This window comes from Protobothrops mucrosquamatus, unplaced genomic scaffold (assembly GCF_001527695.2).
Source record: "Protobothrops mucrosquamatus isolate PMUCROS unplaced genomic scaffold, P.Mucros_1.0 scaffold606, whole genome shotgun sequence".
Taxonomy (NCBI): Eukaryota; Metazoa; Chordata; class Lepidosauria; order Squamata; family Viperidae; genus Protobothrops; species Protobothrops mucrosquamatus.
In genome coordinates, this window is record NW_015386904.1 from 125,409 (window position 1) to 152,351 (window position 26,943).

Here is a 26,943-nt window from a genome sequence, read left to right on the forward strand (position 1 = left end):
CTGTAGGCAGCACTTCTAACCTCCTTGAAAGAATTCTTAGCTTTTCTTTCAGTTCAACAAGCTGTTTAGTAGCAAAGGTGTTAACGAGTAGTGTGAGTCAGAATGTCATGGTTTGCTCCCGCTAAGGAAAATAAAAAGGAGTTGTTTAGCTGATTTATTCCAGTGTTGTTGAAAGTTAATTCCATGTTTCCATAGCAAATGATACCAACAATTTTAGAAACTGTTTCCCCCTCTATCAGTGATTAATTACACTGACCACCAGGAGGCACAGTGTTACTGGTTTCATCATTATTGGGAGTCATCAGATATGGATAGTAGGATGTTGTTTTATGGAATTGAGCTGACATAAATTTGCACTTTAAATGACTATATATATGGCATCAACTTTAGGAATTATCCATGTCCTGGCACTCAGCAGTTTCAGGAAGAGATTTCTAGAAGGAGGTCTGATAGTTTCTATCAATAATTCTTCATTATGGCATCATATAGTGCTTATTATTAGTTATTTTGTACTAAAGTCCACATTCAGTTGCTGAGAAGTTCTGTTTCCTTTATGCCTGCTTCTGGTCTTCTGTAAAAGGCATAGGGCAGTGATGGCGAACCTTTCAGAGACCGAGTGCCCAAACTGCAACCCAAAACCCACTTATGTATCGTCAGGTGCCCGGTGGGCATGGCCCATTGGGTGGGTGTGGCCCAATGGGTGGGCGTGGCTGCGGTGGTAACAGCAGACTGGGTGGGACTAAAAAGTTCAATCAATCAATTCCAACTTTGCAAGATCTTTTTTTCCCCCCGCAAGAAGTTGAAATTGATTGATTGAACTTTTTTTTTTGCACATGGTGGTGGAGGCCTAAAGCGAAAAGGTTTTATAAAACCCAGCTGAAGGCCTAGGACTGGGGCAACGGCACGCATGCCCACAGAGAGGGCTCTGCGTGCCATCTGTGACACGCGTGCCATAGGTTCGCCACCACAGGCATAGGGAATGGCCTTGAAAGACCAAAGGAAGAGCTGTTACCAATGCAACAATCAGATGTGTCTTGAGCCTACACCAAGAAGCTAATTTGAATAAAAGTCTCAGACTCCCCTCCCCCAGTTCACACAAAGACAAAGGCCAGGGACAGGGAAAAGATATTCAGACTTGCAAAATTCTGCTACTATAGTTGTTAAAATAAATTGGTTTCTTAGTCTGGTCTACTTTATATTGCTGGTAGCTTCTCAGACATGATTGGTTCACCATTGGCTGTGCTAGACATACACTGAGTGCGGGGGAATTTACTCCTAGGTAACCACTGTGGTAAGTTATATTGGACTACATATTTATTTATTGATCATATTTATATGGCCACCCATCTCACATAGCACAACTCTGGATGGTGTACATGCAGCCATAAAAATTCAATTTCAAAACATTTCAAAAAGTACCAAAAATTCAATATCATTATAAAAGGCTAAGAGAGAGCATTGGATTATATACAGTGGAACCACCTATTCAAATTAGCATTCCTTTATGAGCCCCAGACCTATTGACACAATCAAGTTTTAATGGCTCTCCGGAAGGTTAGGAGAGATAGGGCCACTCTCATATCAGGGAGAATGATGTTCCATAGGGTGGGTTCCATGGCAGAATAGGTTCATCTCCTGGGTCCTGTCAAACATTGGGGAAATCAGGAGATTCAGGCAGTTCAAATCAGCATGAAGATTTATTGCAAGCTTAAACTCTCTACAAGAATCTGACTAATGGTCAAGAGAAATGAGCAGGAGATAAGAGAGACATTCAAGGTGGGCTAAACTTAGATTTCTTGCGAGAGCACAGAGACTCGTGACTTATGACATATTTGACCCCTCCCTCGGGCTCAGTCTGGTCATCTCCTACAGTTTCTGTCAGATATAACTCCTTAGAGACATGATGTGCAGATGGGGCAGGCGATGTAATTGGAAAGAGATGGTCCCTCAAATAATGCAACTCCCTGCCACAAAGGGCATAAAGATAAAAATCAGCACTGTTGATGTTGTCTGCCAAGCATGAATTTTTCATATGCTTTCATAATTTATGATAAAAGCACAGACTATGATGACAGTGAAAAATTAACATTACATGAGTAAATGTTCGTTGCCTATGCGCATCCGTTACCGTTTATTCATTTTCCTTAACATCCTTTTCCAGGGCAACTACATATCTGTGTTCAATAAAAGGAGTTAATGTGAACATGTAACTGAGCAAAAACAAACAAGAAAAAAATGTGCAGGGTGATGGATATGACGGATAGGAAATAGCTAATATCATTGCTGGTATTGTAAAATGTAATGAGTTTTCCAGCTAACACTAACATCAAATGCTATAACAATGGACAACAAAAATGGCCTTTTAAAAATAGGCTATGGCAGCTTTTCCCAACCTGAATACTTTCTAGCTATGTGGGCTTCAACCTCCAGAATTTTCACCAAAGGCCTTACTAGTTGGGGAATGGAAATCCATGTTTCTGGAACTTCTGAAAGGCTAGTCTTAATAACATAGGTGGTGGTGCTAGAGCAAAGCTTTTCTGCCAAATTTTCTACCCCTTTGTAAACATTCATTTAGTGACCATTCAGTTTTAAGGGCAGTGCAAAAAGTGACTTATAGCCTATTTTGACTTATAACCGTTACAGCATTCCCATGGTCACGTGACCAAAATTCGGGCGCTTGGCAACTGGCATGTATTCATGACAGTTGCATTGTCCTGCGGTCATGTGATTACTATTTGTAATCTTCCCAGCTGCCTCCCAACAAATATAGTCTATAGGGGGAGCCAGACTCATTTAATGACTGCATGATTCACTCAACAACTGCAGTGATTCACTTAACAACTGTGGGAAAATTATAAAATGGGGCAAAACTCACTTAACAACTCTTGCTTAACAACAGAAATTTTGGGCTCAATTGTGGTTCTAAGTTGAACACTACCTGTATTTATTCATGTATGGAGTAAATTATTACAGCTTAAAAAAAAGCTATTAGATTTTCATGTATCCTGCAGTAAGCAAGACTAGAAAAAGGGAAAGTCTTTTGCAGATCTATATTCAAGGATAGGAACTACTATAGTAAAAGCTGTTGTACTTAGTGTAAGCTATTGTGCTTAAAAATGCTTACTATTAACACTGAAAATAAATGCAAAACATTACCCAACTATGTCACAACTAGCCAAATAACTATGTCTGGTTAGTATTAGCTTTTTCATGCTCTGTATTAATATGTCCTGCATAAAGTAATCTGTGGGAATGCTAAACAACATTGTGAAGATGGTTGCATAAATAAGTTTCTTTAAATAAGAACCATGTTTCCTTTTTCAATGTAGTTTATTCTTCTATTTATCACTCACTGAAATTGTTATAGGCAGTGAGAAAACCTAGATAACGTATAGAATATATGAAAAATCTCATTCGCTAAATATTGCCTAAATCTGCCAAAACATAATTCCTACACACTTAACAAGGTAACTGTCCAGTCTAATTAAAACAAAATATTTTCTGAATACCAGCACGAACTTTCAATTTTTGTTAAAATTGCCAGTATTATTTAGCAGAGTCATATAATTGAGAGACAGAGAACAGGGGAGGCCAGGACATCCACAAATGGTAAAAAGACTATTCCATATCTACACAAGAAGATCAGATGAGTGTCTGTTGAGAAAGATTATATTTTCTATCCCATTTAGATGGGAGCAGGAAAAGCAAAAGAAACTTGACCATCAAACATGTGGGAAGACTGTCAAATGCCCTTTGCTTTTCCTGCTCCCACTTGAGTGAAAGAAAAAAAAAAGACAAAATTGTGGATAAACAGTGAATAATAATTCTTTACCTGATTTTGTGGGATATATTAATAAGAACTTCAGATAAATTTTCTTTTATTTATTTCAGAAAGTTAGTTAACATTTAAAAACAGAACTCAAAGCAGGGAATAATGAAAAACAGTTTTACTGTAAATTAAAATAATCATATCCATTTTATCCTTGCTGATGTACAGTATAAATTTGGAAAAGCTGTCTATATGGCCATTTAGAGACCTGCCTTATATTTAGCGCAAGAACATAACTCAAATTCTTTAGATCTAGTAGAGCAAAACCTGCCATAGCACATAGGGATGCCATAGCACTTCTTCTCTGATTTCTAACAATATATTTTTCCTGTGTCCTCAGATTATCAAATTCCACATTTCTGTTCCACATTCTTGACATGAGATAAGTGAACATTAACCAAATTAATATCACACATTATATATAGACATTTGTAAGAACTAATAACAAAAAAAGTATCTAGCGTCGGAGCTAAAATGAAGGATATGGTGATATCAGGAAATTTGAGAGCCAGTTTGGTCTAGTGGCTAAGGCACCAGGCTAGAAACCTGGAGACTGTGAGTTCTAGTTGTATCTTAGGCATCAAAGATGCCTGGGTGACTTTGGGCCAGTCACTCTTGCTTAGCCCAACCCACCTCACAGCATTGTTGTTATGGGGAAAATGGGAGGAGGGAAGAATATTAGTATGGTCACTGCCTTGATTTATAAAAACAATAAAGGTGGGATATAAATAAAGATAATATATTATATTATGGGGAAGATTAAATCATACAAAGTTCCCACAGGGCAGCACATTCATGTATAATATTAGCTCTATTGTGTTATGGCAGTTTTAGGAAATCTAATTTAGCTTTTACACAATAAGAACCCAAACTTCATCAGATTCTGAGTATTGATACCTCTCTGTATCTAAAACAAGGGAAACATGGACCAGTAAAAACTTTTATTAGACCAGCTTTCCATGATTTTCACTATCCAAGATTTTTTAAGCATAACAAATCATCATAACGAGAGAGGAAGAGAAATTAGTCAGTTTTGCTGCTGTCAGAGAGAAGAGAAAATACCAGGGAAGAATTTTGGTGTGTAATAAATCCAATGAGAAGACATTAGGAGAAAGAGTCTGTTTCTTTACTTAGTTAATAAGCATCTTTCAATGTACCAGATTGCTTGGACAGATTACAGTTCATCAGGAGCCCTTAATAGACCTTCACAGTTACATCCTGACTGCTGTGTTCTGGACTGATGTAGGCTGTCTCTGTACACATGCATCTACTACAGCAGATTTGTCCTAAGATACAGTATTTGTCTTAATTTCAGATATAGATTAGAAAAAAAACTCATGTACGGATCTCCTCAGAATAGCAGTTTATGCACTCTTGCTCAGAAGGGTTTCAAAGACAAGGAATGTACTATTTCTTGATGTGTACTTTCACTCTCTCTCTTTTTGTTCTACTTTTCTACTTTTTTATCTTTTCTATTTTCTTGTACAGAAGGAAAAAATAGAATAGCAGCAAGCAATTCAATTTCACCAAATTCCTAATTCCATGGCTTTAATGATGGTGGTATTCTCATAGGTTTGTCATATTACAGCACAAATTATCATGCCTATTTTTAATATTGCTGGATTAATGATAATTATCAAAATGTGGCTTGTAGTATGGTTTCAGAATTAATCAGATTTACCATGCTAAATATTTAGTTATGCAGGCTCCAAAGCGATAGATGTCTCTACCCTTGTTTATCTTTTATAGGGGATAAATAAATTGGATTTGATTTTTTCTTAGGAGATACAAGTGGATTTTGGCAGTCCAACTTCATATAAATCTCAAAAATATTACTGAAAAAATAAATTGAAAAATGGAACTTGATTTGTTTGATATCACTAGGTTAATAGCTATCATTTAATACAGATGATAATATCATCTTGAGCAAGGAAAAATCAATTCTAAAGATTTAAAATAAAATCCTGTTGGATGAGTTCAAATTATTCTTTAGTATATTCCTTCATTTAAAAATAAAAAATATTTTTTGTGGAACTAGTTTTAGCCTTAACTTGAAGTGATTAAATTATACATAAACCATATGGTTCTTCAAAAGACAAGTTTACTTTTCTCCTTGGCAGAAATATCTTTCAATCTTTATCATTTTATGAGACTATTTCCCATTTATTAAAGTTATTGATTAATGTTATTAATGTTATTTTGACGCAAAGAATGGCTAAGATAAGTTTCACTTCTTGGTTCATTGGTGTGACCTTATAAAGAAGTCTTATAACTGTGGTGGCGAACCTATGGCACGCGTGCCACAGGTGGCACGCAGAGCCCTCTCTGTGGGCACGCATGCCGTCGCCCCAGTCCTAGGCCTTCAGCTGGGTTTTATAAAACCTTTTCGCTTTAGGCCTCCGCTGCCATGTGAAAAAAAAAAAGGTTCAATCAATCAATCAATTTCAACTTCTCGCGGGAAAAAAAAGATTTCGCAAAGTTGGAACTGACTGATTGAACTTTTTGGTCCCACCCAGTATGCCATTACCACTGTGGCCACTCCCACCCAATGGGCCACACCCACCCAATGGGCCACTCCCACCCAATGGGCCACATCCACCCAGCACCAAATGATACATAAGTGGGTATTGGGTTGCAGTTTGGGCATTCGGTCTCTAAAAGGTTCACCATCACTGTCTTATAACATCGCTGATGAATTTACTCAAAAAGGAGGAAAACTATTTAATATGCTAGTTATCACTATGAAATACTAGTGAGTGCCTACTGGTCTCACTGGTTTAAAAAAATCTAAGCACTATTTGTTGGGCCAGTGAATAATGAACATTTAACTCATCAGTCACAGTCTTCTAAAATACATGGTAGACCATGCGAACATTCTGCAACTGTCAGCCACCAAAAGTGTTATGTGCAGAGCCCGTGAGCTCAGTTCAAATTTTGCACTTGTTAGCTGTTCAACATGATTAGATGGCTGATAAGAAATGAACCCAGTTCTCAGTTCCTGAGTTTTTGTCATCCTGAAGAATGTTGATTCCTCTTGATTCACTGTAGTTATCACCTGAGACTACCTATTTTCCTTTAGCTCTCATGACCTCCATTTTACATTCCTTACATGCATTTAGATACTTTAATTTTCAGCATCTTTCTATCTGCTCTCTCTCTCTCTCTCTCTCTCTCTCTCTCTCTCTCTCTCTCTCTCTCTCTCTCTCTCTCTCTCTCTCATACACACAGACAAACAAACAGACACACACACATAGAACACATCTCACTTTCCAAAGCAACCCTGAGCAGCTTACAATGCAGTAAAAACGTAAGTATAAAAATACATACATACATACATACATACATACATACATACATACATACATACATACATACATATATATATATAACATGTAATATTTTAGTAGTTAAATATTGCTGTGAACAAGGTATCCATCATTCAGTGTGCTATCAAAATAAAAAATACAGAAACTTCTTGTATACTATAGTAGTTTATTTTTGTACCACGGTACAGTCTTTCACTGAATCCCGAAACTGACCAGAGCATAAGCCACAGAAATAAAAAACACAGTTAAAAAAATCGAAGTGAATAAGTTATTAACTTCTAATCTAATTATTAGCTACTGTAGATGTTAAAAGGTTTTGCTCACATGCAAAAAAAGTAAAAGCGAAGCAGAAGAAATTGTACTTGCAGAGTACACAGATCTGTACCAGAAGCTTCCAAAAAGAAGAAAGATGAGTTAATCTTCTGCAGCAAAGTTTATAAATTCCTTTCCAACGTCAGCAAAATTATACTGGCCAAAATGATTGCTGATACCTAACAAAATGATTGCTGATACCTAACAAAAAATCATACCATAACTATTTTTTTCAAATGATCTCACCTGCTTTTATCGTATCATATCAATGCATGGAAAATGTGAAGTCCTTACTCTCCTGTTCTTAAACAGGTGTGTTCCAGACAAAATAATATGTGTCTAGATGGCATTGTCAACTTGACGTCATTGTTACTGGGTTGACAAGATGTTTCCATGGCAAATCTGAAATTGATCTATTATTTTGTTCATTACTAAGAACTTCTCAAGACTAGCTCTTTTTTCCATACTTTTATGCATGTTCTACAATTACTAAATTGGCTGAATGCCCAATGGGAAATTTAACCTTTTTTCATGAACTGATAAAATAAACCATAGCTGTTGGATGATCTCTTATTCCAGGTTTCTATACTGTCCCTGGTGGACCTTCTCCTTTGTGATCTACAAATCAATACATGTTCAAAAACACTTAGCAATATCCTTATTAACAAAGAAAATCTTATTATTAAAAAGAACATACTTTGTAAACATACCAATTTATGAACACTGATTCATATTTAGCATAACTAGCAAGCAGAGCTTATAATATCTAAAAGATGTTTGAACTTTTCGTGATAGAGAGATTTCAGAAGGATTATGAAAATATTTGCTTTATTAGGATGTTTCAAAGTAGCATGATTTATGTTTTATAGCTATGGATGACAAAAAGTGGGTTAGAACAAGATTTTGGGGTAATTTTCATATTCTTCTACTCCACCACAATTGCAGTTTTCCCCGTTGATATATTTTTAATCCCAGTGATAAGATATTGGGTGCAGAATAATTTCATATAGCACTTATAAAGTCAAATCAAACTAATCAGCACAATGAGAAGAAATGATCCCTCCTTTCACAATATATGCTTCATCTCTGTAAGCTTTCTCTCTGAACTGTTGAACAACTCTGTGAACCACTTGTCTGGGACGGTATAAGGCAGTGGTGGCGAACCTATGGCATGGGTGCCAGAGGCGGCACGCAGAGCCCTCTCTGTGGGCACACGCGCCATTGCCTCAGTCCTAGGCCTTCAGCTGGGTTTTATAAAACCTTTTCGCTTTAGATCTCCGCTGCCATGTGCAAAAAAAAAAGTTCAATCAATTAATCAATTTCAACTTCTCGCGGGGAAAAAATGATCTTGCAAAGTTGGAATTGATTGATTGAACTTTTTAGTCCCACCCAGTCTGCCGTTATCACCGCAGCCATGCCCAGCCGATGGGCCACGCCCAGCCAATGGGCCACACCCAGCCAATGGGCCATGCCCACCCAGCACTCGACGATGGATAGGTGGGTTTTGGGTTGCAGTTTGGGCACTCAGTCTCTAAAAGGCTCGCCATCACTGGTATAAAGTCTCGTGCCTTGGACAGGGGGTTGGACTAGAAGACTCCAATGTCCCTTCCAGACTTATGATTACATTATATTCTAATTGCTAGCTAAGGGGAAAAGGTATCTACTTGATCCCACAAACCTATTAGGGACAGAGAGGTGAGACATAAGTCCATGACACTTGAAGTATAAAAGTAAAGAATATACTTGGAATTGAAACTATCCCTGAATTATCTTTTAATTAACCTCTGTCTTATATGGCCACCAATATGACCAAAGCAATCTTAACCCTAACCAGATATAAGGGGAAAAAGACAGGTAAGGTGCCTTCCATATCTTGTAGATTACAGCACCCCCAAATTCTGACCATATACCATAACTGTAAATCACAATCCAAATTTTGTATTTGAAAGGTATTGACGGCGACTATTTCCTGTTCATCTAACTACACTAGATAGAGATTTATGAAGGAATCAGAGTGAGACAGAATCACCTAAAGAGATGATGGAAAATCTCTCAAAAAGCAGAATTACACTTTCCTTGCTAGAGTACAGAGTCCCAATAAATCTAAATATTGACTCCATTAGATAGTGGTCTGACCACAGCAAAAGAAATATTTTTTTTCTCACAAACTTCCAAAACCACATTCCACATTAAAAACCAGATCCAAAACATGCTGAACCAACGTATCTACATTCCACCTGGAAAAGACCTATAGATGTCAAGAAAACTATGAAGTCCTGAGTTACTTCTGGAAGAGAAACACAATCATATTACCCAGTAGCAAAGGGAGATGGAGACTGATCAGTATATATCTCTACTGATGCCATAAAACCATGTACCTCCTTTTTAAGAATGTACAAATTATGGTGCTTAAAAAAACATACAACAATCTGAACTAAAGCTATATTAAGATTTCAGATTTACATTAAAATGTGTTAACTACCTTGCAGGGGCTTCTAAATATGAAACAGCCATATGAACAATTTGCAACTGTATGTAGTCTCTCTCCTCACTTCTGATTTGCAATAGGCTTACAAAACAAACAACAAAATGAATTAAATCCACTGTGTATTTTTCAAAGAACTGAGGAGTTTCATCTTTGTATGTTTATCTAAATAAGGACAAATCTCAACAGAAATGACACCTGTTCGACAACAGAAGCTTCCCATCACTAATATTCTCAAGTAAAAGAAGAGAAATATGGCAGATTAACTCTGTTAAAAGTGAATGCTTGTTTGCTTATTAAACACCAACCTTCCTGTGTTCACACATGCAAATTCATATTTTAAAATATACTGTAAATCCCCCCTAAATAGTAGGATTTTACAGTGGGCTTACATATTAACACCTTCAGACTCAACATCACCATCACCAACACATCAACCACACATACTTTTTTAGGTGACCGCCCACACATTTTGGAATGTTTCTCTAAGCAGCAATTCTATAGTTTTTGAAGCTTATTAATCAGTGAGTAATCTCAAGGAACAATGAATAATTGAGCATTTCAATAACTTCAGCTCTTATGAGCCACAAATACTTTGTAGTATGTATATTGTCTGAAAGCTATTATTTAATGTCCAATCAGTTGTCATAGTAGCTACATGGGAATGGAAAGCTCAGTAAGTGAAGGCAAAAGTATTATAAGCATAGATTTAAAATTTGAGAATTGTTTCATTCCATGACATAATAACTATCCACCTGGGCATTTTAAAAATTAGGGGAATTAATTGTGTACTTAGTGTTATATTTGGTAAATTACATCCATCTCATGGAACTCTGAACAGCTCATAATCCCCTGAAATGAAACAACCTGTTTACAGTATAAGAACTTGAGAAATAGTATTTTTTAAAGAGCACATCAGTGGAGAGAATGACAGAATTGCTTTTCTGAACCAATGCCAACATTCAAGCACTTGAGTCTTTATCGAAGCAGAACATTAAAAGAACAAATGAAATAATAAATAAAATTATATTTCCATCGGTGTGATCATCCAGAAATATGAATATTGAGAATTCCCATTTGTAATTAAACTACAGCTTCTATCAGATGTGAATGAAGCACAACAGTTTGGATTTAAAAGAAAAAAGAAAAAAAAGAGGGCAAGCAAATTAATATGAGATCAGGCTATCCATAATTATCAGTCATAATGGCTGTATGCTGCCTAATGATTCATAGGCAGCATACTTTCACATCAACTGCTGGGAAGGTGTTCTCCCATCTTTCCTATTCTTATTAATTACTGTACTGATTGCTAAACTTAATTCGTCTTTAAACTGATCTAAGGCAGCTCTTTCTGGAAAAAATATTGTTTATAAATTAGGGTTGAAGGGAGGAGTTGGCAGCACCAAAAAGTGAAATTAAAACAGCAAAAAAGACTGTAAAGATTATCCAACATGTACATTAGTTTTTTTCTGTGTAATGTCTTATTCTTGAATAATATAACCACCATAACCACCACAATTCATAAATACTGTTTTCCATCTTTAGCTTTGGACTTTGTTTGAAAGACAGTATGAACATTGCTGGCTTAAGTTGCACTAGAAGCCTTTCCTACCAAGGATTAGATGAGTTCTACAAATCTCAAGGCTTTATGTCATTCAAACTGAAGAAAACGCCTTATCATTCTGACAGTTCCCAAGAAAACCAGTCACTTCCATTATCTTCATGCCCCAAAGTAAGTTTCATAGGACTTGGGCTAGGTGATGGTATCAGTAAATACTTGGCTAATCAAAAGTGTAATCACTTGTAGGAAAGAAGAATACCCATAATGAATGAGTGATGTGTCATTTTCTTTCTCTAAGGTTCTGTCACACATTCTGTCTAGATCAGAATGAGGAACCCTTTTGCTCCCATGAAGCACATCAAGGAAAAACAGTGGATTGATAGCAACAATGAAAACATTCACACTTGGCAACTTGTCAAAGCTATTTGGCCAGGTTTTGGAATCATGTCTATTCCAACTTGTTACCCCAAAGTATATCCGTATATCCTTTGTCTCAACATAGTTGTATTCCCAATAATACACTAAACAGCATATTGATAGGCTGTCAGGAAACTAAATGCTGGAAAAACAGAAAGAAAATATAGAAGCAGAGCAGCAATGTGATAGATATTAATTTCCACATTCTTTAAATGCATTATCTCAATACATATACTCTAATACATGTTGGTATAGTGGGTAAGGCATTATGTTAGAAATAACTTCTACTTTCACCTTAGGCAAACAACCAGCTGAGTGACTTAGAGCCAATTACTCTCTCTCTCAGCTCTAGGAGAAGCCCAAGAAGGCAATGATAAACCACTGCTGAAATCTTGCCAAGATAATTGCATGGGTTTGTCCGGGTGGTTATCAGAAGTCTCAAAGGTGTGCAGGAACAAAATCTCTCTCTCTCTGTGTGTGTGTGTGTTTTAATGAATATTAGGGTATTTATAACACAAAGGTTTAAACTAGAAAGTTTCTGCTTTGCAATTAAGCCTTCATAGTATGATAACTTAAGAAGAAACAAGAAGGAGCAAACATATGAACTAATTCTAAATTGCTTTAAATAAATAAATATGTATCTTACCCATAACAAAAACATTAAAAATATGCTGAAAATAGATTCAATATCTTGGTCATTAGATGCTGATGCCACTATTGATTTTTACAACACGAGTTATTAGATTATCATCCAATTCTGCATGATATGAGGGGAAAAAAACTTTGTTTTATCATTACTGATAACTGGAAATGTTAAACGCAGAAATGGCAATGTTTCACTATAATGTTCCCAAACCTACAATGTAAAGCAATGATCATATAGATATTATAGTGTAAATTATTATTTTTAGTTTTAATGCTAACATATTATTTTTATAAGTTTCAGTTAATTTGTTGGAGTTGTAGTCTCATACGAATATGGGGATGCTGTATATGCATAACATATAAACCTTCATGAAAACTAAACAGATCAAGTAGAAGGTTACAAGAACTTCTAAATCCTAATTTTGTTCCAGTGTATTCCTTTACCCTGATTTTTTTTTTTAAAAAAAAAGACAGAGAAGGTGAATCTAGTTTTATTACCAGTCTGAAAGTGATAAATGACCAAATGAGAATTTATTCACATTACTGTTTTAATAAGGATCAATGATAGGAAACGTTAACATCACGATGACTTCTAGCTAGAGGACTACCTTACATATTGCTGTTTATATGTTTTTACCACTATGATGAGGGTTCTAATTTTGAATTACCATTGCAAAAAGGATAATGTGCTATTTTTCAACAGCACAACCTAAAGCTAGCAGTAAATTATACCGTCCCCTAGTTATAATCATAACAGCAGCATCCTTTAATATTCCTATATAAAATGATTAGGTAAAATGTAATGATGAAAGATGAAATTCCCATTTGACAGGGTAACATAATTGAAGACTACGATAGGCACTAATTCATTTTAGTAAAGTTTCCACATATGTTAATATTTCATATTTACAAAAAGCAATAGTTTGCTTAGTAGCAGGTGAATAATTTCTGAAAGTTTTGCCCCCACTGCTACTCTCTTATGATGAGCAGGATAATTATGTGGATGACATGAGGAAGTACATTAACTTCATTTTCTAGATGTGGTTGACTGAATAATATAGGAGCAGCTTTTCCTGTAGGAATACAAATACTACAGTAGTCTATTTCATTTTCACAAATGCCCTTTCAGTTAAAAAAACAAACCTTCACATACAAAGCTATAAATATAAACCAAATGAAGCCCATCTTTCTGAACAGAGAGAAAATAAACAATATTCCTCTCTCCTAATCAAACCAAGAGTTGCAATGGTGTATTTTCTGATAGAGCTTCAATAGTTAATTTAGTAGCTGACTCTGCCATGGGTAAGATTTTTATCCAGTGTGAGATACAGTATGAAGAAAAGGGAAGGGGTTCAAGTCATACTCACTTTCTTGATCTGTTTCGATTGCTTCAAACCGATCCATTTTAACATTCTGCTTTTTTGTTCGCAGCAGTTTCTCTGAGCTGAAGGCAAAACTGAAAGGGTTTCTATTTCTTTTCCTTTTTCTCTGCCACTCCTTCCTAGTCTGATTGCTTAATGAAGTTTAATAGGTTTATTTTGTATTTCACTATCATTTCTGAAGAAATACTTTGTACCACCACTGCAACCTCTGTGCTAGGAACTAGGGTTTCAGAGACCGCCATTCTGCTTACAGCAAGATCACATGTTCTACAGAATTACCTCGTGATTTGCAGATGTCATAGAAGCCATTATTTGTAGAAGCAAATACTCCACAAACATGACTTTGTAGAGAGGATGGGTAAATGAAAAAAGATATTAATTTTTAATATGCCTTTTTTTCAAACTGCCTGAATGACAAGACATTGGGTAGTTGATGATATCTGATGAATTAAAGCATTTCAATTGTTTACAGGCCTTTCAGTATCTGCACTAAACTAATACTAAAACAAATAGACTCTAAATAGAGTGAAGGGGGAAACACTGTGAATTCTATTATATGCAGTGCTTTTTTTCTAAAAAAAAAAAAAAAAAAAGTGCCGGAACTCACACACGTCATACAACCCGCCTTGCCTACCCTACAAGGGTCCATCCAAAAAAGGTGCCAGAACTCTGTTCTGGGCGTTCTATGATAAAAAAAAAAAAAGCCCTGATTATATGTATATTTATTTTTTTTATGCTGCAATACTGTCTATCATTTATTTGGATCTAAATCTACTCCAAGTGAAAAAAATTGATATCCCAGTGAACCTGCCCTTGTCTTACCAGGAAGCTTACCTGACACTTTAGAATAAATGACCTGTTGCCCAAGCTTTTATATGAATTTCTTCTGAACAAATCTTGTGGGTGGGTAAGCTGGTGTAGAAATGATTAACAGAAGAATCTGCAATAAAAGCCCTTTGAAATGCTGACTAACTGTTAAGTAAATTGAAAAAAAGGTTTGATAAAGCCTTTAAACTTTTACGAGTACCTTCCCACTCTATGTACAATAGCTGTTACAGAATAAAGTTCTGGATTTCATTGATACAATTATTTCACAAAGGGTTTTCTCATATCGTCTTCAGAACACAAAAAAATCTCATTATTTCTTTGTAACAGAAAAGCATGTATTTATCCCCCAATTCACGGTGTATAAACAAGTGGGGAGGAGGTGTGTGGGGAGGAGGCGTGGGATCTGGTGGGGTGGGAGAGCAGCCAAAGACCTGGGGGCAACCCAAGGCTTGGGTACCTAGAGGATAGGAGAGATCTTGGGAAACATGAAGCAGATGACCTGAGCCAGCACTAGACCTCTTGAGGCCTCTACTACCCCTGAGGCATCCTATACCCTGCTTAATGACCCCATTGACATTAAGCATGGTGTTCCCGTGGGTGCTTTGCTTAACAATCATCTTGACTTGCAACCATTAATGGGCAGACTCCATTACGTCTGGACATCAAGGACTATCTATACTCCTACAGGAGTCATCTAAAACATACAGTGTAAGCACTGTAACAGCTCTTTAAATCAGATTTTGTTCTCAAATATATAAAGCACTATCTTCATTTGGTAAATAAATGTAGCTGGTATATATTCAGAAGTAAAGAGTTGTAAAAAAAAATACAAAGGCCATGAAAAAGGACAAAATGACCAGCTATAAGAACAGTGTGACCTATTACTATTCAAAGTAATAATCACAATATCTTTCTAATTACAGTGCTGTAATTTAAAACCTGTAAATATAGCAATATCATTCTAAACTTAAATAAGAAATTGTGTTTTAAACTTGCTGACAAGATCATCTGCCCTGCAATATAAGTGTATTCACTACATGTATATTCAATATTTCTGTCCATGTAGCTTTGTTTAGAATTGTTTCATTAACCCTTTTCTTTAAAGATTCAGTGATACCTGGGCAGAAGGAAGAGTTAACATAGTAAAGGGGAGCTACATTATATGGTGACTGAGATATGGGCCAACTTAAGATCAGATGGTGGTTATTATAAAATCTTTTTTATGGTTTATACTGCAAACATGACCATGTCTACAAAGTCTTAATCCTTTAGATCAAATTTGGCTTTTTGGGAAGAAAAATTACAATAATTATTAATGGCCTTTTCAAGGTATGCAATTAATATCTCTGAAGCTTTCCTTTTCTTAGTAACTTTTTACTCCAGTGCATCATCACCACCCTCACTCAAGAAGCTTGAAGATGTTTCGCTTCTCATCCAAGAAGCTTCTTCAGCTCTTCTTGGATGAGAAACGAAACGTCTTCAAAGAAAAAAACAAGAAAGTCCAATTGCCTTGTGAAAAAGAAAAAGCATCTTTGGGGAAACTATGACCTGGATGACTGAGAATCTCCATAGACAAGAAGCTTGACACTTTCAATCTTTTGACCAACAAATTTACCCAAACTTATTATACTGAATTCCCTAAATTCCACATCCCGATTTGCTGATTTTTTGAATCTGATTAGTTTGTTTTTGTTAACTAATCAGATAGATATATATTTCACTGAAGAATAATACCCCTCTTCCAAGATAAATATAATTTGGAACACATTCTATAATGTTATCAAAACATGCCCAGCTAATAAAATAAATGAAGTACAGTGGAACAACCTGCCTTAACCAGTGGAACAACCTGCCTCCAGAAGCGGTGAATGCTCCAACACTGGAAGTTTTTAAGAAGAGACTGGACAGCCATTTGTCTGAAATGGTATAGGGTTTCCTGCCTGAGCAGGGGGTTGGACTAGATGACCTCCAAGGTCCCTTCCAACTTTATTTTAAGAAGAGACTGGACAGCCATTTGTCTGAAATGGTATAGGGTTTCCTGCCTGAGCAGGGGGTTGGACTAGATGACCTCCAAGGTCCCTTCCAACTTTACTACTACTACTACTACTACTACTACTACTACTATTACATGTATACCTATAACAGAAAATAATTGAGTGAATTTCTTGACAAGTATTCTTAAGATTACTTACTAAAGACTTCACCCCTTGAGAACTGATTAAACCTAAACACAATGACATCACTCTAATCTTGTATATTAATTTCTTACTAAGCAACTGGGTAAGATAACTGCTATGCTACTGGGCTAAATAAAATTAATAATTGTTGTGGCATACTCCATCAATACAAATGGAATGCCTAAATGTCTCCAATTATTATTTTCTTTGCCAGTTATATCAAGTATCGGGACATAAATGAATGTAACAGCTAAGGACTCTTGTATAAGATATTCAAGCATTTCAATTACTCATTCTATATTAATATGCAGCTTATTCTTTTATAAAATAATAAGCAAGCAAAACATCAGTCATAAATCCTGAACATAGATTGATTAATAATCTGCAAATCACAAGCTCATTTAAGCGAACAGCTGGATAGTTGGAACTTATTTTATTTTATTTATTTATTTATTTTATATTATTTCTATATCATCACATTCCAGAGCAACACCGGTAGTTTTATGAGCTTAGGTTTTTCATTGTTTTGTTTTGCATTTGGTTTTTATTCAGTTTGATCCAATGGGATGTTGAAAAATAAATTTCTTAAGGGCCCAATCATTCTGTCATCAAGATCCAACAAAAGAAGCTGAGGAACAGAGGAAAGAAACAAACTTCAAAAGCATTGCTATCAAGGAGATAGGAGCAACAGTTTGGAAGACTCTTACTCTTCCTATAATAGAGCAGACCACTTTTTAAGAAGTTGGAAATAATTCCAGTTGTCATGATCTGCATGCTTTCCAAAATTTGTTACTTTTAAAAAAAAATTAATATTAATTGCCTTAGAAGTCATCAACTTAACCATACTGAAAGATGTGTGGTTCTTTGAATATAAGAGATAAAAGAGACAGCTGCATGCTCTCAACATTATCCTTCTTCCTAACTTTTGATTGCATTTTGTTACCGCAAAATTCTATTCTCGTAACAGTTTGTTGTAAATTTAGGGACAGTAGAGAAGAGCAACAAAGATGTTTAGGGGACTGGAGGCTAAAACATATAAGGAACAGTTGCTGGAATTGGATATGTCTAGTTTAACGAAGAGAAGGACGAGGGGGGACATGATAGCAGTGTTCCAATATCTCAGGGGCTGCCACAAAGAAGAGGGAGTCAAGCTATTCTCCAAAGCCCCTGAAGGCAGGACAAGAAGCAACGGATGGAAGCTGATCAAGGAGAGAAGCAACTTAGAACTAAGGAGAAACTTCCTGACAGTTAGAACAATTAACCAGTGGAACAACCTGCCCCCAGAAGCGGTGAATGCTCCAACACTGGAAGTTTTTAAGAAGAGACTGGACAGCCATTTGTCTGAAATGGTGTAGGGTTCCTGCCTGAGCAGGGGGTTGGACTCGATGACCTCCAAGGTCCCTTCCAACTTTTATTATTATTATTATTATTATTATTATTATTATTATTATTATTATTATTATTATTATTATTATTATTATTATTATTAAGTTCAGAGCTTCCTTTCCCTAATATACTTTGTACAATGGCAAGCTTTTATGTATTTATTATGAATATATTAGTCATTTTAAGGAGTAAAGACTTCTTAAAACAATTTACAAAACAATATGAAACCATAAGGGAGAATTCAAATTCAAAATATAAATCATACAGTTAAGCTAAAAAAAAAGCAACAAATCTAAAAATGGTTGCAGCAGAGCGACAAATTGCAGAATCCTTAGCAGGTATTTTTGTCTCTTTGGGCATGGAGAGTGTTATAAGGATGGACAGTTATGTTAACAAAAATCCAATCTCTTCCTAGTTTTTATTGCAGGTATGGGCAGAATATTTGAATGGGAAGATAGAGTCCATACTAAGATTCCATCATTTTGTTCTCAGAGGCAAGCCTATCATTGTACTTAATACATGCTAAACATATCTGTGATGTTTTTATACTTCTCCTTTCAGTGAGTCTGATTTTTGTCAGAAGTTATGTTTCCATTAACAAACCTCAAGGTCAGTAGTATCGTGTTTAGACTAGTGAGGAAGCTAGTTGAATAAATATGGCTGCGAGTGGACATAACACATCAATATCTAAAGCAGGCCTTCTCATCTTCCATGACATCTTCTGTACCTGCCTATCTTTATTGCTGCAAAACAAACCCCAGCACTTGCCCTCACCTCTCTCACGTTCTACTGAAATGTATTCTGCAAACTATTCACACGGTGAAACTAGCTATAGGATAAAAAAACACATTGTTATTCTTGACCTTTTATGATCTGCAGAAATACAGAAGGAACAGCAGTTGAATAACATAAATAAAAGATTCAGCAGGCTCTCCTGCAACGTTTCCCTATCCTCTTAACTACTGCACGTAGCAATGATTTTTTAACAGATGGAGGAAATGATATTGAAAAAGAACCCTCTGAAGTTACTAGTGACGTATATACTGTCCTCCAGGTGGAAACATGTAGGATCATTCAAATCCAAATTATTACAATTAGAAGGGTAAACTTCACAAACACTGAAAGAACCTAGCTCTCCCATTCAGCACCGAACCTCAAACATAGCAATGTAAAAATAGTATTTCTCATAAGTCTTGAGTGTAGGAAGCAAGTTTCAAACTGCTGTATTATTGATTCATTTGTATAATAACAACAACAACAACATAACAACAACAACAACAACAACAACAACAATAATAATAATAATAATAATAATAATAATAATAATAATAATAATAATAATAAAGTTGGGACCTTGGAGGTCATCTAGTCCAACCTCCTGCTCAGGCAGGAAACCCTATACCATTACAGACAAATGGCTGTCCAGTCTCTTCTTAAAAATTTCCAATGTTGGAGCATTGGAGGCAGGTTGTTCCACTGGTTAATTGTTCTAACTGTCAGGAAGTTTCTCCTTAGTTCTAGGTTGCTTCTCTCCTTGATTAGTTTCCATCCGTTGCTTCTTGTCCTGCCTTCAGGTGCTTGTGTCACCCCTAGTCTTTCTTTTCATTAAACTAGACATACCCAATTTCAGCAACCGTTCCTTATATGTTTTAGCCTCCAGTCCCCTAATCATTTTTGTTGCTCTTCTCTGTACTCTTTCTAGAGTCTCAACGTCTTTTTTACATCGTAGTGACCAGAACTGGATGCAGTATTCCAAGTGTGGTGATCATCACGTGATCTTGATTCTATCCCTCTGTTAATGCAGCCTAGCACTGTGTTGGCTTTTTTGGCAGCTGCAGCACACTGCTGGCTCATATTTAAGTGATTGTCCACTAGAACTCTGAGATCCCTCTCACAGTTACTACTATTGAGCAAGGTACGTCCTAAACTATACCTGTACATTTGGTTTTTTTCTTGCCTAAATGTAGAACCTTACTTTTTTCACCATTGAATTTCATTTTGTTAGATAGCACCCAATGTTCAAGTCTGTCCAGATCCTCCTGTATCTTAAGCCTGTCTTCTGGAGTGTTGGCTATTCCTGCCAGCTTGGTGTTGTCTGCAAATTTGATGAGTTCCCCATCTATCCCCTTGTCCAAATCGTTGATGAAGATGTTGAAGAGCACTGGGCCTAGAACAGAGCCATGGGGCACCCCACTACACACTTCCCTCCATGTAGATGCAGTTCCATTGAGGACCATACGCTGAGTATGGCCAGTCAGCCAGCTACGAATCCATCTGGTGGTGATGCTGTCTAACCCACATTCTTCTATCTTATCAGGTAGTAGGTTGTGATGTACTTTATCAAATGCCTTACTGAAGTCCAAATAAATTATATCCACAGCATTCCTCTGGTCCAGTAATTTTGTCACTTGGTCAAAGAATGCAATAAGATTTATCTGGCATGATCTGTTTTTGACAAACCCGTGTTGGCTTTTAGTAATGACTTTGTTTGCCTCTAAGTGTTTGCTGATTCGTTGTTTAATTATCTTTTCCAGAATCTTCCCTTGTATTGAGGTCAGGCTGATAGGTCTGTAGTTTTCTGGATCCATTTTTTCCCTTTTTTGAAGATGGGAACTACGTCAGCTCTTTTCCAGTCCTCTGGTAGTTCCCCAGTGCTCCAGGGTCTTTGAAAAATATAGTTCAGTGGTTCTGAGATCACATCTGCCAGTTCCTTGAGAACCTTGGGGTGTAATCCATCTGGTTCTGGTGATCTGAACTCGTCTGGGCTGGACAGGTGCTCACTTCCATTTTCTTGCCTATCTTAACTTGTGTTTCTAATCTGTTTTTTACAGTACTGTTTTTGATAGGTTGGACTGTTTTTTCCCTTTGTGTAAAGACAGATGCAAAAAACAAGTTAAATAGTTCTGCTTTCTCCCTGTTGTTTGTCACCTTCTTGCCATTTTCACCCACTAATGGACCAATCATTTCCTTAATTTTTTTCTTGTTTTTTACATGTTGAAAGAAACTTTTTTTGTTATTCTTGACTTTGGTTGAAAGCCTTAGTTCATTTTGAGCCTTAGCTTTCCTCACTTCATCTTTGCAGGCTTGGGCTATTTGCTGATATTCTGCCTTAGTTATGTGCCCCTCTTTCCCCTTTTTATATTTGTTCTTTTTATCTTTCAATTTATCAGAGAGTTCTTTATGCAGCCATGCTGGTTTCTTTTGAGAGCTGTTATTTTTCTTCTTTGTTGGTATTGTGCTAGACTGGGCTTTTATTATCTCACTTTTCAAAATTTCCCAAGCTTCTTGAGTTGTTTTCCCCTTGAGGATTCTCATCCATGGAATCCTACCCAAGCTCTCTCTACGTTTATTGAAATTATCTCTCTTAAAGTCCAAGACTCTAGTTTGACTATGTTCTATTGCTTGTGCTTCCATAATGTTGAATTCCAATATTGCATGATCACTTCCACCCAAGGTTCCTGTGGCTTCAACACCTTCTATCATTTCATCTCTGTTAGTGAGGATTAGATCCAATATGGCTAATTCCCTAGTTCCCTTCTCTACTTTTTGGGAGACAAAGTTGTCTGCTAGGTTTGTCAGGAATCTGTTTGATCTTCCACTTGGTGCAGAGTTTATCTCCCAGTTGATGTCAGAGTAATTAAAGTCCCCCATTACTATTGTGATGTGCTTCCTACATACTTTAGTTAGCTGATTAGCAAAAAGTTAATCTATTTCCTCTGTTTGGTTGGGCGGCCTATAGTATACACCTATGGCAATGTCATCCCCCCCCTTTTATATTGACCCAAATGCATTCAAGACCGTTTTTGACATTGTTGTGCTCTATTTCTGTAGAGATGTAGTTATTTCTTACATATAGTGCAACTCCACCTTGTCTTTTGTTTGGTCTGTTTCTTTTAAATAAGTTAAATCCCTCTAGCTGCATGTTCCATTTGTGGATTTCATCCCACCATGTTTCCGTAATGGCAACAATATCATATCTGCCTTCATTTACCTGAATTTCTAGTTCACCCTGTTTACTGTTTATATAGTGCTTTCCACCCAAGCAAATCCTTTGATGATCAACGCTTTCAGGCATCATACTCAACTGAAGCACATGCTGGGAGATGGGGGCAAATCACATGAATAGTTTTATGTGGGTAAATGGGGGGAGGGTCATAACGTGGCATTGCACATTCAGGAAGCTGCTGGTTAAACTCTGTTTAAAAGCAGATGGCTATAATCTAAATTTATACTTCTGGCTCATGCTGTAGATTATTTGCTTATATAAATAGTGAAAAAACCCAATAGCAACAGGAGAATTTATTCGCAACAGGAGAATTTATTCTCACTCATGCCCATTCTAACTCTCTGCCAACTAAATGTGAAGAAATGACATCCTGCTGCTTCAAATTAATAGTTTAAACAACTGAAGTATTTTAATCTTCCTTTTTTTTAAACAGACCATTATTCTATAGCTCATTCTAATGACATTTAATGGATTCCAGAAATGGATACCAATAAACCTTCTTATATAGAAATAGAAGACAAATTAATTTGATTATAGTAAGACAGAATGAATAGATAAGCTAGATTGCAATTATTTGTACAGTCTGCACTTCTCTAAATTTTACAATGCAGGGACTTGATAAAATAATATATGCTAGGAAAATATTACATTAATAATAACAGTAATTTATTTGTATGCTACCTACCTCTCAATACCTCAATGACTCACAACACTCAAATAATTTATAATAAAATCAATAAAACAAAAAAAATAAAGATAAATTAAAATGTACATATTAGGGATGTTATTAGATTCGGAAAGAATGCATTGAAAAGAGGGCCAACTTCATATGGTTATGTGTGCTTTAACATGCACACATAAAAACATTCAGGATTTCAAACAGATAATGAAAAAGAAATAAGAAACTGTTGTAAAACTGTGAAAAAGTGAAAAAGCTAACTGTAGTAAAAAGCAAAATCATCCATTCCTATTATATACGTTAAAGCTTACCCTATTACACAGAGAGAATGGTGTAGCCTAGAATTTTATTTACAAAACTGCTTTGATGATCTTAGACTATGAAAAGTAAGCTGGAAAAATCATGGAGTTGAATAGTTTGATAATGGTAAATGGAAGTGTTAACAGCATGCCAGCTACAGTGTAGTAGTATTATTGTGTGGTTACGACTGATCATTATTTAAATTTACAAGTTTTCCATTGCATTCACTATTCCTATAGCTTTTGCAGTGGGGCTCCAAGGAAAGTAGCCATGTAGAGGACCCTTATGGTGATGAGTATGTATTATGTGGTGCTATATGTAGGTACATGTACTGGTGCCAATGTACAATTTAAATGTCACCACAGCAAGAACACTAAGCAAATAATTGTACTAAAAATTATATTACTACAAAAGTGGAAACATACTAGAATAAAGAATGAAGCTGGTGAGGCAGGAACAAACAATTTCCATGCTAATGAGAACTGTTAACAATGGTCAAGCTTCCAATTTTGAAAGGCAGGAGGAAAAAGTCTAGACTTTAAACCCTGGAGCACAGACTTGGATAAGATTTTTATTTTTATATGTTGCAGTGGGCAAATACAATGACTAGATGGCTTCATCCTTGTTCCTAATAAAGAGGCTAATCTCGCTATCCTGTGTCTGTGAGTAAGACAATTGCCAGTAAGACAATTCCTGAATGAAGGATTAAGAACCTGGAAAGTCAAGATTTAATTGTATCAGTATGTTGCATGGCAACTGAGATGTTGATTGAGGAAGAGCAAATGGAAAATCACAGAGGCCAAATTTACTCTTATTGCAGCATTCTGAACGAGAGAAGTTTCTCCTGTTGTGCTGAAAATGGATATCAGCAAAGTGATAGGAATAAACCAATTGCATTACTTATTGTGTCTGAAATATACACAAATCAAGACAACATTCTTTGGCTATGACAATAGCATCCACAGAAGGGGTGAAAACAGGTAGGACTATGGTCTAAGGCTAAGCCCTGCTTCTTTTGTGCATACATTGATATTGCATGCACATAGAAAGGTTTTAGCCTTGCTGCTCTTACTTGTTTTGACCTCTATGAATAATACTGGCAGTTGATTTTCTAAAACCTTGACTATTTCTTAAATGAAAGTATTGTGCAACCAACGTAATTAATGAGTTCACTTATCTCTAATCATAAAAACGAAGTACATAGAAAAATGGTCTCAAAATAAGTAAAGACAAGAAGCTTTCAGATATCTATGATCCATGTGCTTGCTGAGCCTATTGACTACAAAGGATAATATCATTCACACTTTATTTGGGAAAGAAACCAATTATACTGGCATATATATGTAAGGCAGATTTTATTTGTGTAATTTAAAAATACTATATAAATTAAATTAAATTACTCATTTAAGATTTATTCCTGTTACCCAGACTGATTCTCCAAATAGATAAAATGTCTTATCATTATCATCAATGCCATTTCCAAATATCTCATACATGAAATGTTTATTCAGGCAATAAAACTTTATATCACTGCTCCTTTTGAAAGAAACATCGGACCAGATATCAAATGACAATTTAATCCGAAACACATGAAATTTTAGCTGTGGAGAAAAAAAAAACTATAGCAAAAAATAATAGCAAAGAAATTTCTTGCTTCTAGTTCGTCCAAACAATTTCTTCATCATTCTATGATGCAATTTGAATTTTATACTTTTGGGCCCCATATTCCAAAATGTGCACCTGTTTTCACAACTGATAGTCTGTCCCCTTGAATATTAACATCAAAAGGCTTGTAGTCCATCTGTACCCAACTCTATTCCTAGAGCTGGGTAGCCCAAATTCTTTGTCAACCTCCCCTTACTGCCCTCCAATTTTCTCTGGAAAGCTTTGTGTCACTGGGCTTGCAGCAAATACGAACACACACACAAAATTGTGCTGTGTCTTCTGAGATCTGCTTTCTGAAAATGCAAATGAGGCTAGCATAGCACAAATCTTCAGCATGCATAGCGTCTGCAGCCCAACATTCATAACTTTAAAACCAAACAAAGATAGCAAACTGTTCAAGGGGGCATCGGATAGCTTCACTGAAACAAACAAAAAACAAAACATTTGGTTTTTGTTTGTTTCAGTGAAGCTGTCAGTTGCCCCCTTGAGCAGTTTGCTATCTTTTTGGATTTTGGTTTTGTTGTGATTTCTCTGAAATCAAGTTGGCCCTCCTAATTTGCCCATGACACTGTTCTTTTTCTGCCATTTTTCCTATATTTGTTCAAAAGCAGTATGTGCTCCATGAACAACAAAATGTGAAAGACTCTTGAGCATCTTCCATTGTGAAGATCAGCAAACACATCACACAGAATCTTGGTGGTTCTCTTAAAGGCATTATTTTAAAAACACTTGATGCATAATTGACTTTTCCAGTATGCCTATGGTCATAGAAAGTGGAGTAGCCAGTCACTTAGAAATATACTTATTATATGTGACAATTAATAAACAATCTATAGTTTATTTCTCAGCAATTGTTACTAACAATAATTCTATGAAGAAATGCCACTTAATTTTTGTTTCTCACCTATTCTTCTGTATTTTAGAGGTGTCAGATTTTCAAGAATAAATCCTACCTTGTCACTGTCTACTGTATTCTGAGAAGTCCTGGATGCAATTGAAATTGTGTCAGGCTGACTACTCCCATCTCCTTGGCTGTCAGCATCTTCTCCTCCCTCTCTGCAGAGGAAAAAACAAGAAGAAATTTCTTGAATGAATTTGAAAAGTGTTCAGGCACAATGTGAAGAAGTAGTTGTTCAGCTGATCACACATGTGTTACAACTTAGTCTGTAATTTAGAATACTGATGTCATCCCTACAGTGAGGTTAGTGCATAATAACCCCTTTTGCTCTTTAAAACTGACTACTCCAGGTTTACATAGTGACAGCAACATATCTCAAAATAGCTCCATAATGAATGTGGCAAGCCAATGACCTGTTCTGCATGGATTTCTCACTTAACCAAACCCAGCCATCTAAATTATAGTCTAGCTGTTTTGCAAAACCAATGTCAGTTCCTCAGTTCTCACATTTTCTGTGGTTTAAATGATGAGGCTATCAAACTTTGAAAAATATACAATATGAACAAACTAATTTATTCTCCTTTTAAAATATTTCTGATAATTTGAAAGAGTATGGACTATTTTCCACCCTTCATTCTGATTTCTGTTTATAGGATGCTACTGCAAGGGGCTTCAATACTAGAACCTTTTTTTTAAATAAAAAAATAGAGGATATGAATCTTATAAAGTATGTTAGCAATAATCTAATCTAATCAATACAGATTATTAATACAATGACTACTAGGGAAGGTTAGCATCTACTCCTGTGCCATTGTTTTAACATCATTTTAATCCTATCAAAACAAAGTACATAATCTGGATCCAGATAGATAGATAGATAGACAGACAGACAGACAGACAGACAGACAGACAGACAGACAGACAGACAGACAGACAGACAGACAGACAGACAGACAGACAGACAGACAGACAGATAATAGAGAGACATAAAGATCTGACTAAACATTACCTCACTAAACATATTTTCACCAATTACATTCCCCAAGC

The 26,943-nt window shown here is 36.0% G+C and overlaps 1 protein-coding gene across 1 annotated transcript in view; it reads right to left on the reverse strand.

The window, feature by feature from the left end:
- The window catches only part of KALRN (kalirin RhoGEF kinase), a 536,528-nt gene that overhangs the window by 96,305 nt on the left and 413,280 nt on the right, over nucleotides 1–26,943 (reverse strand). Inside the window, exon 33 of the mRNA XM_029284454.1 lies at nucleotides 25,952–26,054. Coding sequence (XP_029140287.1) covers nucleotides 25,952–26,054 — 103 coding nt within the window. The remainder of the gene's footprint in view (nucleotides 1–25,951; nucleotides 26,055–26,943) is intronic.